A 15,954-nucleotide genomic window follows, 5' to 3' on the forward strand; every position below is an offset into this window, starting at 1 on the left:
TCAGTGGGCAAATGCTCACCTTCGATGGCCACTGGCAGGCTGTAGATATGTGCTCTTCACAGATGAATCCCGGTTTCAACTGAACCAGGCAGATAGCGTGTATTGTGTCATGTGGGCGAGTGGTTTGTTGATGTCAATGTTGATAAGAGTGGCTTATGGTGGCAGTGAGGGTTATGTTATGGGCAGGCATAAACTATGGACAACACACAATTGCATTTTATCGACGCCAATTTTAATGTAAAGGTACTGTGACGAGATCCTGAGGCCCATTGTTGTGCCATTAATCCTCCATCATCAACTCATGTTTCAGCATGATAATGCACGGCCCCATGTTGCATGGATCTGCACATAATTCCATACTCCAGACATGTCATCCATTGAGCATGTTTGGGATGCTCTGGATCGACGTGTAAGAAGGCATGTTCCAATTCCCGCCAATATCCAGAAACTTCGCACAGCCATTGAAGGGGAGTGGGACAACACTCAACAGCCGGATGGATTAATGCTATGCTAAGGAAATGTCTTGCTGCATTAGGCAAATGGTGGTCAGACCAGATACTGACTGGTTTTCTTTGAGCCTTGTTTTTTTTATTTTAAATGTACTGAAACAAAATATGCATATCTGTATTTCCAGTCGTGAAATCCATAGATTAGGGCCTAATGAATTTATTTCAATTGACTGATTTCCTTATATGAACAGTAACTCAGTAAAATTGTTACATTTATATTTGTTCAGTATATATTTACTTTACATCAACAATTGCTGTCCAGATTCAAGTACGTTTTGACAAACCATGACAAAAACTTATGTCAAAAAAAGCAATGCACAACTACTATAGTGTATTTTACAAATAAAACATGTAAACACTTGAGTATCTCAATTCATGTGTCTATGTAAGTGGTATAGTGCCATTTGTTTTGTTAGGTGTGGGAGCTGACCCCCAAAAAGAGATTTACATAATTCTACAATCACAGTTTGTACTGAGATATGTAACCTATTGAATATTATAATACAAAATGCATCCTCCAACTGCAACATGTGCCCTATGCCCACACTCTCTCACTAAAATGTTATTTGTAATACCCTCAAACACCAAGTCAGGCATATCTAATTTACAAATAGGCCATCAGTGTCAATGGTGAATGATAATTCTTTGCGTTTTACCGGTGAAATGTCCAGACTGCATCTGCATGACAATCATGTGATCTCAATCAGCTTCATGGGGATATGCACTTAGATCTTCTTGAGTTACTGTTTCAGGAGCCAAATAGAGCAGATGGTGTTAAACTATTAAACTACTAACTTACATTCTCAAATTGAGAAAAGGGCCGGAGCGCCGCTCCCTTGCGCTCCGGCGGCACCACTCCCCTGGTCTTTGTTAAGCAGCCTTACTCTAATCTCCTTGACTCTTGAGGACTCCTTTGCCTTCCCCACGTCGATACCGTACACGGTGGTCTGGATGAATGTGTAGAAGTTACACAACGCTTCATGGTAGGACACACTGAAGACATAGTGTGCCTTAAAGAGCTCATCAAAAGCTGCCACTGATGTTTGGGTCTTGCATGGGATGGCCTTCTGGTCAACGACGATGTAAAACTTCTGAAGGCTGTTCTTCCTTTCACCGACACAGAGGAGGAAGGGCTGCTGCTCATGTCTAACCGTCTCAAGGAAGGTCACCATACTTGTCCCTACCTGAGGAAAAGAGAACAAGACAACAGTATATAACGTGTTCCACAATCCCGAGGGCAGACCACATGACCACTAGGCAGGTAGCCTAGCGCAGTGGTTCCCAACTCCAGTCCTCCAGTACCTTCAACAGTACACATTTTATTGTAGCCCTGGACAAGCACACCTGAAACATGTCAACTAATCATCAAGCCGTTAAGTTGAATCAAGTTAGTTTGTCAGGGGATGCAACGTGTGCTGTTGAGGGTACTTGAGTTGGGAAACGCTGGCCTGGCGGTTAGAGGTGAGCAAGCAGGCAGAGGGTTGCCAGTTCCATTCTAGATGCCATTGCCTTCCGTTGTGCCCATGAGCAAGGCACTTTACTTCCCATAGCAGCAGCAGCAGCTCCCCAGGCACCCAGTGTGGCAGCCCCCCCCGCACCTCTCCAAAACCTGTATATGCATGTGTGTCTTTTGGCGGGGTTGGGTTAAAAGCAATTCAAATTTCGGTTGGACCTTGTGTGCAATTGACCAATAAAGTGATCGTAATCTTAATCTAAGCAACGAGGGTTTAGAGTAACTATATTTTCACTCAAATATGTGCTCAGAGTTTCATAAAATGGATGGTTATCCTATTAACATGGGATGTAATTGAATTTGGCTACACCTCTGGAGACCATAATGTGAAACTGTCAAAGTGGCAGGGGAGGGGCTAACAGGAGCTGTGTATTGTTAAAAAGTACTGTCCTAAGGAAAGGAAAAGTGCACAAAGATCACAGAACATACAAACCTTCATAAATCTAACCAGATGGTCAGCAGCTTGAGAGGTACGGATCTTTGCGGTCTTCGGGCCCTTTGAGGTCGGGGGTAGGAGATGCAGAAGCAACAAAATGGCTGCCAAGTCACTCTCCCATCCTAATTTTTCAGTGGAAAACAAGAAATTCTCAGTAAAAGCTCACATGCCAGTTTCACTCAGACATTGTATGGTCAAGTTAGAAAAGTCATTGGAAACCCCAAAGAACATATATTTGAGTTCTGCACTAGTACCATAATCATTGGATTCCTGCTGCGCAGATGAGAGGAGGTCTTCCACAGGTTCGCTAAAGGGAAGGGTTTTGCAATCTGCAATGACCCTGGGTTTGAAAAATGTTGGCCACTTCGCCATAAATGTCCCAGACACCACCTCTCCGAAAAGTCTGGTGAAATCTTGGTTGATCTGAAGTACATTCAACAACAACAAAAAATCTAAATGAATTATCTTTCCACTTTCTTTTAAAATCACTAAAACATGATGAATTCTATTCATACAGTCTTACCAAGCCTGTAGTGTCAAGGAATCTGGGGAAGACATCTAGGACAGTTGAGGACTTCTCCGGATCATGAACCACCTCCTGTCTGTATTGGAACGTCGCCATCATCTTCTCTCGAACCAGTGACTCATTAGTTGTTGTATGCTGAAGCACAGATATCGCCTCTCTGCATTCATCCCTCGACAGTTGCTCAACAGCTGAAGGGCAACTTCGCTGAGCCTTGGGACCATTTTGATAGGTGGGCTTGGTTCTCTTCTTGGTCTTACATGACGTGTTGCGCCCCACTGTCTTTATTCTCCAGGTCAGGTAACCAGACCCACTAGCTGCATCGTAATATTTTTCCTGTCAATCAAAAAGAAAACCGTTTAAAAAAAAGATGAACGCCGTTTTAATGTCCTGGAACTTTTTGCCTGGTATCCCCTGAGAGAGAATTCAGTCCACCGTTCATACTTACATAACCATGCTCTGAATCTGGATCATTCAAGTAGGGGAATAAAGTCACAATCCCCAGGGCGTAGTTGGTGCGGACACTTGATGGGGGGATCCTCCTTCGAGGAAGAATACCAAAAAATATATAAATAGTTTTAAATAAAATACTGTTTTAATGTGTATTGTATGCATCCACCCATCAGTACATAGGAAGTTCCCTCAGGAAATAAAAAGTTACTTGAATTTGAAGCGACTTGCCTAGTTAAATAAAGGTTGAATACATTTTTTTTTTTAAGAATCAAAATTCTGGTAAAAGCTACCATCAGTGATTCATTTCTCAGCAAAACGGCAGTCAGCCCTGTTACATGGTTTGATCTAAAGCTGATGGATGGTGCCGGGGGAACCCCCCCCCCAGTATGAACACACAGGTACTAGAAGTTTGACTAAAATCATGCAGTTAAACATAATACAGCTTTGGTCATCACACATTTCTAACACATTGAATTATTCACGTACCCATGACTTTCCATCATGTCGGCCACAATAATGTTCACCATCAGCCTCCGTGTGCTATCCGTAAGACCTTTGGTTTTCCCATACTCCTGGAATACCTTTTCTCCACCTGGCTTTGAGTGAAGGATGGCACTGATCATCTAGAAAAACACATCAAAACAATAGAAGCCTTGTGATCAGCCGAGCATCTTCAAGGTACTGGTAATGGACAAGAAGACAAGGGTATGTAAATAGGCGGAACAGAAACAGCTGCACGTGTTTTAAAGTAATATCACTAACGCGCTAGTAGTTGAGCTAACCGCAACATCTTACACAACTCACATCTCTTGCTGCCTTTCTGTCTGTAGGTTCATCAGTCAGACCTCTTTTTCTTGCCTTGGTTTTTTCTAGAGTTAAAGTTGATCCAGACGAATCAGACCCAACTGAGCATATAGAGACCTCAGACATGGACACTTGTTCATCTGAAAGATTAAAGATGTAACTTTCAGGGAAAATTAAGCAAAAAAAAAACTCCCTACCATTACCACCATTTGCTAAAGAGCTCTAACTAGAATCTGATGGACATTACAAAAACAATCCAACAATGATTTACCAAATGTCTCGATCAACTGATAACAGATGAGTGAAAATAAGATGTGGGTATTTTGATGGACTACCCTTTAGCAAAGAATTGGGATAATACCGTGCAGGAGGAACTTAGCTGTGCCTTTGCATTCATCACCTAACAGTTCCTCAACAGCTGAAGGGGAACTGTGTTGAGCCTTGGGACCATTTTGATAGGTGGACTTGGTTCTCCTCTTGATCTTACATGATTTGTTGCGCCCCACTGTCTTTATTCTCCAGGTCAGATAACCAGAACCACTAGCTGCGTCGTAATATTGTTCCTGTCAACCAAAAAGAAAACAGTTCAAAATGATCAACACCATTTAATTTACCATCCTGGAACTTTTTGCCTGGTATCCCCTGAGAGAATTCAGTCCTCTGTTCATACTTACATAACCATGCTCTGAATCTGGATCATTCAAGTAGGGGAATAAAGTCACAATCCCCAGGGCGTAGTTGGTGCGGACACTTGATGGGGGGATCCTACTTTGAGGAAGATAAAATAAAAAGTAACAACAATTCTAGTAAAAGCGATAATCTGATTCATTTCTCAGCAAAACTGATGCCCCACTACATGTTTTGATCTAAAGCTGAGGGATGGTTCTGGGGAAACCCCCTCAGTATTAACAGACAGGCTGGTACTCTACAGGGAATGCATGCATGACTGGTGTTTCAGATCCACCTAAAATCACAATGCCACAGTAATGGAGCTGGTGTCAAAGGGCACCCTAAAATGAAAGCTTTTAAGATGTTTTCATACCTCAAAAGTACACTACTGTCAAGCCATGTTTCCATTCCGAACCATTGGTTTGTAGATGTAGAAACTATACCTCAAAATGAACAGAAAGATTTTTGTTGCCAATTCTATCAAGCAATGGTGTGGGATGTGGACATACAGTAAATTGACAGTAGTCTGCTTTTAAGGTCCGAAATCATCCAGCAGACTTTCATTTTGGGGTGTCTAATACCTAAGTTTGACAAATCATACACTTAAATATTACACCGTTAGTCATCATACGTACCCATGATTTTCCATCATGTCGGCCACAATAATGTTCACCATCAGCCTCCGTGTGCTATCTGTAAGACCTTTGGTTTTCCCATACTCCTGGAATACCTTTTCTCCACCTGGCTTTGAGTGAAGGATGGCACTGATCATCTAGAAAAACACACAAGAAAAATGGAAGCCTTGTGATCAGTCGTGCATCTTCAAGGTACTGGTAATGGGCAACATTCTACACAACTCACATCTCCTGCTGCATTTCTGTCTGTGGGTTCATCAGTCAGACCTCTTTTCCTTGCCTTGGCTTCATCCAGAGTTATAGTTGAACTGAGAGAGACATCAGAGTGAGTGAGCTCATGCGTGTTGAGGGATTTGATGTAGGTGAACCCTTTCCCACACACAGAGCAACTGTAGGTTTTCACGGTGTTGTGTTTGTGCCGCTGGTGCCTGGTCAAGCCGCTCTGACGCTGGAATTTCTCACCGCAGATATCGCAGCGAAAACGTGGCTTCCCGGTGTGTTCTAACATGCGTGTTTTATACTTTGTCTTTATGGGTGTCGCAGCATCCTCAGGTGACACCAGCAACGGACTCTGTTCTCTCTTGAAGTCGTCGAGTCCAAGTTCTCTGGATCCCCCAGAGGCTGGACTTCTCTCTTCCTCATCACTTTCTCCTGCGATATTCTGATTGGCCTTGGGAGTCTCTGGAATCCATTCACCGTAACCTGGAAAGGAAGTCACCAACAATGAATGTCACAGAGTTAGCTTTACAATGACTCATTAAAAGGGATAGTTTACTTTGTGAGAGTCTTTACAAGTGCAAAATAAAATAATGACCACATTGATTAGCGTAAATTAAACAGTTTGTCTTGCCTTCATGTTTGTTAGAAAGCAGAGAGCACATCCAACTGACAATCGCTTAGAAAAATATATAAACTATTGGATCCAAGACTTAAAAAAATAACTGATGCTGGCACAAGATGGAGGGAAAGATGGAGCATAACTAACAAAATTACAGTAAACAAAAATGTACGCTTAATCCAGTATAAACTAATGTATAGAATTGATTATACAAGAGACAAAATTCAGCACAACGGCAGAGTCATGTCTTAAGTGTAAAACTATTAATGACTCAATAATCCATGCTCTCTGGGAATGCTATAATGCCCAGAAAGTGTGGGTGGAGCTAGAAAGTTGGCTGTCAGAAGTATTACAATGTAAATGTATTTTTAATCCGTCTGTCTGCATATTTTAAGACATGACATATTGGGGTGTAGTGAGTTACCCAATGGGCTGGACGATTATTTTAGCACCACTCATCTTTAAAAAAACGTATACTAAAAAACTTGGAAGTCAATCAATCCGCTGACATTGACACAAGGGAAAAATGTAATGATTTATTATTGAATTAGTAAGGGCGACCAAGAAAAACGAATCGGTTCAATTTAAGGCCAAGTGGCAAACAATAATGCAGGCACTAGAGATGGGGTGTGAGCATGCTCGTCTGGGCAGATGAGATGTAGTCAGTTTGTGTCTCTAAGTTGTTGTTCGTGTGTGTGTGTGTGTATATATATATATATATACAGACACACTGCTCAAAAAAATAAAGGGAGCACTTAAACAACACAATGTAACTCCAAGTCAATCACAGGAGACAGGCCAGTACATCAGGAGACGTGGAGGAGGCCGTAGGAGGGCAACAACCCAGCAGCAGGACCGCTACCTCCGCCTTTGTGCAAGGAGGAGCAGGAGGAGCACTGCCAGAGCCCTGCAAAATGACCTCCAGCAGGCCACAAATGTGCATGTGTCTGCTCAAACGGTCAGAAACAGACTCCATGAGGGTAGTATGAGGGCCCGACGTCCACAGGTGGGGGTTGTGCTTACAGCCCAACACCGTGCAGGACGTTTGGCATTTGCCAGAGAACACCAAGATTGGCAAATTCGCTACAGGCACCCTGTGCTCTTCACAGATGAAAGCAGGTTCACACTGTGCACGTGACAGACGTGACAGAGTCTGGAGATGCCGTGGAGAACGTTCTGCTGCCTGCAACATCCTCCAGCATGACCGGTTTGGCGGTGGGTCAGTCATGGTGTGGGGTGGCATTTCTTTGGGGGGCCGCACAGCCCTCCATGTGCTCGCCAGAGGTAGCCTGACTGCCATTAGGTACCGAGATGAGATCCTCAGACCCCTTGTGAGACCATATGCTGGTGCGGTTGGCCCTGGGTTCCTCCTAATGCAAGACAATGCTAGACCTCATGTGGCTGGAGTGTGTCAGCAGTTGCTGCAAGAGGAAGGCATTGATGCTATGGACTGGCCCGCCCGTTCCCCAGACCTGAATCCAATTGAGCACATCTGGGACATCATGTCTCGCTCCATCCACCAACGCCACGTTGCACCACAGACTGTCCAGGAGTTGGCGGATGCTTTAGTCCAGGTGTGGGAGGAGATCCCTCAGGAGACCATCCGCCACCTCATCAGGAGCATGCCCAGGCGTTGTAGGGAGGTCATACAGGCACGTGGAGGCCACACACACTACTGAGCCTCATTTTGACTTGTTTTAAGGACATTACATCAAAGTTGGATCAGCCTGTAGTGTGGTTTTCCACTTTAATTTTGAGTGTGACTCCAAATCCAGACCTCCATGGGTTGATAAATTGGATTTCCATTGATTATTTTTGTGTGATTTTGTTGTCAGCACATTCAACTATGTAAAGAAAATAGTATTTAATAAGATTCATTCATTCAGATCTAGGATGTTTTATTTTAGTGTTCCCTTTATTTTTTTGAGCAGTATACATATATATACAGACACACACACACACTTGTTTTAGGAATGGATTTTTTTTTTTTTTTTAAATGTACATTACAAAAATAAATAATTTATATAATACAAGGGAAATAAAATACTTTACATCGTGACTGAAAATAGTTGCTTTAACTAACCTTCCGATTCCAGATCATCAGCCATTTCCTCCTGTTTGATGAGCCATACTGGCCATGGTACCTTCCAAAAGACAATGTCATTATTGATGAATAATGTTCTAAACTACAGCCAGTTATGTTGGGGATGCATCAACAACACAAACATATCGTGTGGTGGTCCTCACTTACAAAGTAGGTGGGACAAACCAAACTGAATTTACCGTGTCTGTAATCTGACCAGCGGGCTGTGATGGCTCTCGTCTCTCCGTCTCTGGCACTGGTGATGCTAGGCCTTCAAACACAGTACCGTCTTCTAGCCAATGATAGTTGGCCTCTTGTTTATTGAGGATTTGCCCCACGATTGGAAAGTTTCCCAAAATTGGTGGGCTAACTAACATACAAATAATGAAAAAAGATGCATTAATGATTTTATATATATATATATATATATATATATATATATATATTTATTTTTTACAGACACCGCTATAGTGATGGTTTAGCACTGCGGTTATTGCGTGTTATAAACTGGTTCAAGCCCTGAATGTTGTTTTGCTGACAGCCATGGTATTTCAGACCGTACACTGAACATTTATATTTAGTGCTCGAATTACGTTGGTAACCAGTTTATAATAGCAATAAGGCACCTCAGGTGTTTGTGGTATATGGCCAATATACCACGGCTAAGGGCTTTGTCAAGGCACTCTACGATGCGTTGTGCATAAAAACAGCCCTTAGCCGTGGTATATTGGACATATACCACACCCCCTCGTACATTATTGCTTAATTAAACCATGGATGTGCACCAGACGCTAAAATGTGTGATGTACACTAAATAGCTAACTGTCAACATCTCACCAGGTTTTGAAACGTTCTTAAGGCAGTTCGCTGGCTTCTCCATCCTTGTCTCTTTTTTATTTTGTTCATGCAACATTTCCACTCGAAGAGCAGCATAGCTTTCTCCCATAAATTGACAGATTTCTTGCACGACTGTTGCTGTCAAAGCTTCCATAATGGAGGTGACACGACAACGAAAAGCGAGTTCGTGAGACATAGTTACCAAGTAGACTACAACAAACAAACAATCTAATTTATTCCTACTGTGATGTGAGAAGAGAAGGCTACAGTGAACATTTTCTTTGTTATCAGATGGTGGCTTCACCTTTTCACACCTCTTCACCTCCTCCGGAAGTTTTCTTTTGATTAGTTCCGGACAGCTGACGAGGTTGAGCGGGCCGGTGAAATACCGTAACTACAAGTTTAGATACGCCCTTGATTCTCGCAGCTTCTTATATCCTTTGTTGATCATTTATTTGATACTCAAAAATATTAATACGAAATTACCCAACACATAAGTGGCTTTTTTTTCTCTCCCACTAAACAAAATCAACAAGACAAACTGCCTAAACCAACTTTCAAACATTCTCATCCTATTGATCTTATGAGCTGCTATGTACCTTTCTACAGCTATAACATACTAAGCTATATCACTCAGGGGCGAAAATCTGATATCAACTTTGGAGGGGACAATTACATGAAATTTTCTCAAGAGCAATTCCTGAGGGGGACACCAAAAGTAGTGCTGTAACACATAGCCTACATTGTAATATGGTAAATGTATATTGAGGAACCAAAGAAATAAGGTGTTTGCCGTACTCCTAACTACCGGTACCCAAAACTACACAACAGCAATACCATTGCCTTTAACAAATCTTAGTTCAGTCACCAGTTTAAGTTGAGAGTGGGGGTATCCATGGCATTTTCCAATTATGTTCCTATTTTACAAGTCCAAAAAAATTGAGAACCTTTCATAATGTTGCCAAACAAAGACTCAACAAACTTACCTGAGACTCCCTGTCTCTGCCAGTCTGTCCCTGCATATCTGTCCCCAACTCTGCTGTCTGTGTGCCATCTGTTGCCTGCTCTGCCTAATGACATCATTGTGAAACATTTCCATTAGAATTTCATTTCTTTCTTATGAACATTTTATCAACTAGTCTTTGAGATATTAGGCTACTAGGGTTCTTACTATGCGTTTTGGTGTACTGAAAAATACTCTGATGTCCGTCTTTTATTTTTCTGCCATTTTTCTACCTGGCTGGCTGGCTACACACACACACACACACACAGTGTGTAGGTCATTTACAGTAGGAGATGGGCTTCTATCATCTTATCTTTTATCATTCTATTTGGGCTTCGATCTAAAAGGTAGCTAGCAAATGTGAAACGGATTAAAATGACAAGAGTTGACAGCTGTATGAGTTCACCATTTACACAACATATGCTGCAACCTTTTGTAATTTTAATAGTTTGTTTCATATTGGCTGACTTCCAACAATAGCTGAATTTGCAAAGCTAGCGAGCACCAATTCAGTTTCAATGGTGTTTGCTATAATCTTTGCTACCCGGGTTAAATAAAGGTGAAATTAAATAAATAAATAAAAGTTCCCTTGCGACAATTTAGCTTTTGCAACGAGACCATTAAATATATTTAAGACAATGGTAGAAGAGAGTGTAGTTCTGTTCAGTTTGGACTTCAGTTTATCGCTAACCTTATCACAGGGACTTTGAAGCACTAACTTACATCATCTGCATGCTGATTCCATCTTTGACGACGCCACATAAATGGAATAGGTACTAGCTAGCTTAATAGTTAATATTTGCGCGCTAGCTCTGCATATTCAGCTAGTGTGTGTGCGCGATTGACTGGATTAACCTCACGCCAGTTACGTGCATTGAGTGCCTTTCAGACAGTAGATACGACCTCTCTGTTACCTAGCAAGCTAAGGAACTGGCAGTGGATCAAACCATTGTGAGGCAAAGAGTGGGGGGGGTTGCAATCTTTTGAAACTTAAAAACGCGCTATTAAGTGTCTATAATCAGCACAATTGCTTTCATTGCGTATTATTAATATTATTTAAATTACATAGTTATGTTTCAGTGATATATTGGGGGGGACAAATCATATTTTTCCCAGGATGGGGGGGTCGTGTCCCCCCCGGGATTTCCGCCCCTGATATCACTTGATTATAATAGCCTAGATTTGAACAACCATTGTTTGGTGTGAGTGAGTGGAGCATGATTCCCCAACTTTTCAACATACTTTGTACAATAGTGAACTTTAACAAGTTATAGAGACTGCAAGAAATGTTCAAAATAACAAAATGTCTATAGTTTTCCTCCCAATTGTTTGCAAGACCAGCACTCATGCCTTGGAAATGGAACTGGCAGCCAGGTCATAACCGTAACCCAATGAAACTGAGGGGTCAGATTAACAAATGCAATTTTCTCCAATTTGTATGGTAAAAAATATATACAACATGAATTTACAAGATTTGTTGTAAAAAATAATTATAATAGAATTCAGCCATCAATGAAGTAGTTGATGCGTGAAGCATATAGCCTGAAATCCAGAACCTCTTTAACTAACATTCCACTCTGTGTACTCTGTCATGGCCGTCGTTTTGCTTGACAATGACAAAAGGCAATAGCACAAACAGATCTGGGATCATGCTATGATGCCTCTGTTTGCAAAGCAGGCATCTACCAGGAATCAGGGTGTTTTCTGTTCATGTGTGCTCGCATGTTCTTCATGGTCACCGTACGCCCACATATGGTGCAGGTGGCGGTCAGTCTCCGCCTGGTCCCTTCAGCATGTTTCACGGTGCCGTGTTGTTGTGCCACAGACACAGGATGTGATTCTGCTCCCTCCAATGGAGTGGCTATCTCCGGGTGTTTCCTCAGCAGGTGCTGCTTCAAGTTCTTTCTCAGGAGCACAAAACCACAGTGATCACACATAGTCGTCAGAGTCCTATAGGCTGGACTTTGAGGCAGTTGGTTATGGGCGGTGATTTCAATACGCTGGTTTACAGCAGGAGTGGGCAGTACCAAAGGTGTGGACGGTGCAGCATGCGTAGAGGGCAGTGCAGATGATGAAACAGGAGCTATAGCCCCTTGACACAACAGCAGATGACTTGTCATGGCATCCCTCCTGATGATAGTTCTCTCACACTGGGGGCAGTGATAATGGCCATCTGTCCTACAGTCCAAATTGCATTTACAAATCTTTTTATCTAAAGAAATTAGACGGAAATGAGTAAAAGCACATCTTGACAAGAATGATAATACAATCTAGCAGACTACATGGTTAAAACATCAGCATACCTTTGAAAGACACTGCCTTTTTCAGGTGCACATCAACATGGCGCTGTAATCTTGAGCGTTTGGTTGGTTTAAAGCTGAGACAAAGTGGACAGTGGAACAGTTTGCAGCAGGTTGTGCATCTTGTGAGTGATAGCAGAGAATTGACAGGAACAATCGAATGGTGCACCTGTAACAAATAACTTAATGTAAGTAAAATAATAATAATGAGATTGGCAAATTGTGGGGCTTTACAGAGAGTTCTATGGTGCCATATTTATTGGAGTATCAATTAAAGTGCATGCAGAAAGGATAGGATGATATTAAGTATTAGGGCTAAGGCGTATTAATATATATCTGACATCACATACACAGAACCACTGACAATAACACATTACTGGCTCCAACGCAACGCACTGTGGATAGCAAATATCATGGAATGTTCACATATATTCAATGTCCCAAACATATGTTAGCAACGCCACTAGCCAGCCAGCCAACTCACGTTAGCCAGCCAGCCAGCCAGCCAACTCACGTTAGCCAGCCAGCCAGCCAGCCAGCCAACTCTTAGTACAAGTTAGCTAACTAGATATGAAACGTTAAATTATGCTTCTTATTTGTTTTAACATTAAGAAGTTGCATTGTTTACCTTGGTATTGTCCGTACATGTCGTTGAAATGTATAATTTGCTACGAAACGTGAGTCTAATTTATATAGTCTCATTTATTAATTAGGCCCCCAGTATATGATCACAAGCTCCACTGACCTCATCTTCCGTAAGCTTAACCAGAGACGATGTGGTCTTTGGTTTAACAGGCTGTGATGGTCCTTGCGATGTCATCGGTAACAGTGGAGTGTAATCATCATGACCTGTGGGATCATCTTCCGTATCAGCACCGCTGGCCTCTTCTTCATCCTGCTGTTCCTCAACAGGAGTCTTTCTCAAACCTGGTGGGGTAACATACCAATTAAGATTTGGGTACTGTGAATCACAGTACCTTTAGTTCCCTAGCTACAAAGGCCCATATTCTATAATATCTAACTAACTAGAAAAATAAAGAGTTGGCATAACATTGACTGCATAGTGTTACAGCTAATGATGATCTGTACTTAAAAAGGGGTTTACATTGGATCCCACATTTATTGGGGATAACTGACCCCTTCATTCACCCCCAATGTGTAGTGTTCACCTGGGTGATAGCTTGCTCTCGTTTACACAAGCCATATTGGAGTCAAAAGGGCTAGGTGATAGTTAACCCTAACCCAAGATTGAGTGTGGGCCAAGCAACCACCCATACAGAGTTATAGGTAGCTAGCTATCTTCTAGCTCTGGTCCAGGGCAGAGCTAACCTCTAGATCAGTGGGCACCAACCTTTTCTGAGTCAAGATCACTTTGAGTCAAAATGCCAGCCGAGCTCTTCAGCTCAGATTTAAAAAAATATATTATGATTATTTATTTAAATTTAAACATTAACCAATTAAAAACAGTTCTGTAGCAATGAGGTTTGTGCAGTAGGCTGTAGACCCAATACATTACTGCATATTGTCTACACTTGAATTGCCCTGCCAATGTTTTTCTTCTCAGACCATTTTGAAATGATATTTTTGTCTCGCCAACAGCAGGTTAGTTGAAAAATCTATGACGCGTTTTTTATGAGTTGAAATTTTCTGGATTGACTGACTTTCGTGTCTTGAAGTAATGATGGACTGTCGTTCCTCATTGCTTATTTGAGCTGTTCTTGCCATAATATGGACTGTCTTCTGTATAACACCCCCACCTTGTCACAACACAACTGATTGGCTCAAACGCATTAAGGAAAGAAATTCCACAAATTAACATTTAACAAAGCACACCTGTTAAATGAAATGCATTCCAGGTGACTACTTCATGAAGCTGGATGAGTAATCAAAGCTGTCATCAAGGCAAAGGGTGGCTACTTTGAAGAACATCAAATATAAAATACATTTTGATTTGTTTAACACTTTTTTGGTTACTACATGATTCCATGTGTCATTTCATAGTTATGTCTACACTATTATTCTACAATGTAGAAAATAGAAAAACCCTTGAATGAGTAGGTGTGCCCAAACTTGACTGGTACCGTACATATTACCGCGACTAACCTGTACACCAGCACATTGACTCGGTACCTCTGGTATATAGCCTCGTTATTGCTTTATAAAAAACATTTTTATTTTATTTCACTCACTTTTCAAATATTTTCTTACTTAAACCCCCCCCCAGCATTGTTGATCAAGGGCTTGTAATGTAAGTAAGCATTTCACGGTAAGATCTACACGTTGTATTCTGCGCATGTGACAAATCATTTGATTTGTGATCTCACCTGCCATTTGTATACGATCAGAAGAACTGCAAGGGTTCAATGCTTGTACAGTCTCCTTCTCATTATCCATCCCTGTGCCAGTCTCCTTCGCCAGGGGCTTCCTGTTCGGTTCGTGGCTACACTCCATTTCCACACGAAGAGCAGCGTAGCTTTCTTCCATTATTTGACACACTGCTCGCACGGCTGTTGCTGTTAAAGTTTCCATAACGGACGCTACACGCGCACGAAAAACACTTTCGTTGAACATCTTTGTTATTATTTGACTACAAACACAAGCCAGCTAGCTTCTTCTCTGCATTGCTTCTACACCTGCATTGCTTGCTGTTTGGGGTTTTAGGCTGGGTTTCTGTAGAGCACTTTGAGATATCAGCTGATGTAAGAAGGGCTTTATAAATAAATTTGATTTGATTCTCCTTCGGGATTGGCGGATCGCATCCAATTTAAATGTACATACACCGCCACCTACTGTACTAAAGTAAGGCCAGTCATTTCCTATCTACATTAAATTCTCATTATTCCTGTTCCTAAAATAAATAAATCCACCAACTAACCCTACACCTACAGTATATAGCATTATTTCATTAAAATCACCACCCCATTACCTCTTCTGCAGTAAAATCTCGTACACCCAGGTACTTCTCTGCAGCTGCCACCTACTCATTAAAAACCCACTACCATTCCACTACATGATCCTATCGGGTCGTACAGTGCACCATGCAAACGGCCTGGGGGGACGGGACACCATCTCCCTATACACCCTTTAACTCTTGTCAAATATCGTACCTCCAAGTACTTCTATGCAGCTGTCACCACTTTATTTTCTGTGATTTACGTTCCATTTCAGCGGTACAATTGATAACCATGGCAATGAATGCTATGAAGCCAACCTTACTAAGCATGCTAGCTAGCAAACAAACTTACCCGCGCAATACCATTTCCGCAGTTAAATCATCTACTTCCGGAGACAATTCAGCGAAAACACTGAGATCACAGTTTTACTGTCTGCTGAGATAAAGCATCATGCATT

General features: G+C 41.8%; 1 protein-coding gene across 5 annotated transcripts; it reads right to left on the reverse strand.

Moving 5' to 3' along the window:
- Positions 1–210: 210 nt before the first annotated feature.
- LOC106610388 (uncharacterized) lies at positions 211–15,857 on the reverse strand. 5 transcript variants are annotated; one of them, XM_082978505.1, is made up of 17 exons: positions 14,928–15,857; positions 13,349–13,530; positions 12,607–12,772; positions 10,287–10,370; positions 8,664–8,833; positions 8,464–8,524; positions 5,769–6,244; positions 5,543–5,679; positions 4,913–5,003; positions 4,600–4,801; positions 4,239–4,378; positions 3,921–4,057; positions 3,430–3,523; positions 2,982–3,317; positions 2,713–2,881; positions 2,456–2,580; positions 211–1,693 (listed from the first exon to the last, which is right to left on the reverse strand). In XM_082978505.1, the coding sequence occupies exons 1-17, from the start codon at positions 15,172–15,174 to the stop codon at positions 1,313–1,315; spliced, it is 3,198 nt and encodes a 1,065-aa protein (XP_082834631.1). In that variant the 5' UTR covers positions 15,175–15,857; the 3' UTR covers positions 211–1,312. The 5 variants fall into 5 exon arrangements, with proteins under 5 accessions (XP_082834631.1, XP_082834634.1, XP_082834633.1 ...); XM_082978508.1 differs by having other exon boundaries at positions 4,726–4,801; positions 4,913–5,006; XM_082978507.1 differs by having other exon boundaries at positions 4,639–4,801; positions 4,913–5,006.
- Positions 15,858–15,954: the final 97 nt, after the last annotated feature.

Source organism: Salmo salar, chromosome 08 (assembly GCF_965601325.2).
Source record: "Salmo salar chromosome 08, fSalSal1, whole genome shotgun sequence".
Taxonomy (NCBI): domain Eukaryota; kingdom Metazoa; phylum Chordata; class Actinopteri; order Salmoniformes; family Salmonidae; genus Salmo; species Salmo salar.

What these genes read in the sequence shown, in the direction of transcription:
- LOC106610388 (XM_082978504.1), bottom strand. Translation starts at nt 15,174, where the DNA reads ATGTTCAACGAAAGTGTTTTTCGTGCGCGTGTAGCGTCCGTTATGGAA. An exon ending in CTGGTCAGATTACAGACACG is followed by an intron (nt 8,525 to 8,663) that starts GTAAATTCAGTT and finishes GTCTTTTGGAAG; the next exon opens with GTACCATGGCCAGTATGGCT. An exon ending in GACATGATGGAAAATCATGG is followed by an intron (nt 5,007 to 5,542) that starts GTACGTATGATG and finishes TCTTCCTCAAAG; the next exon opens with TAGGATCCCCCCATCAAGTG.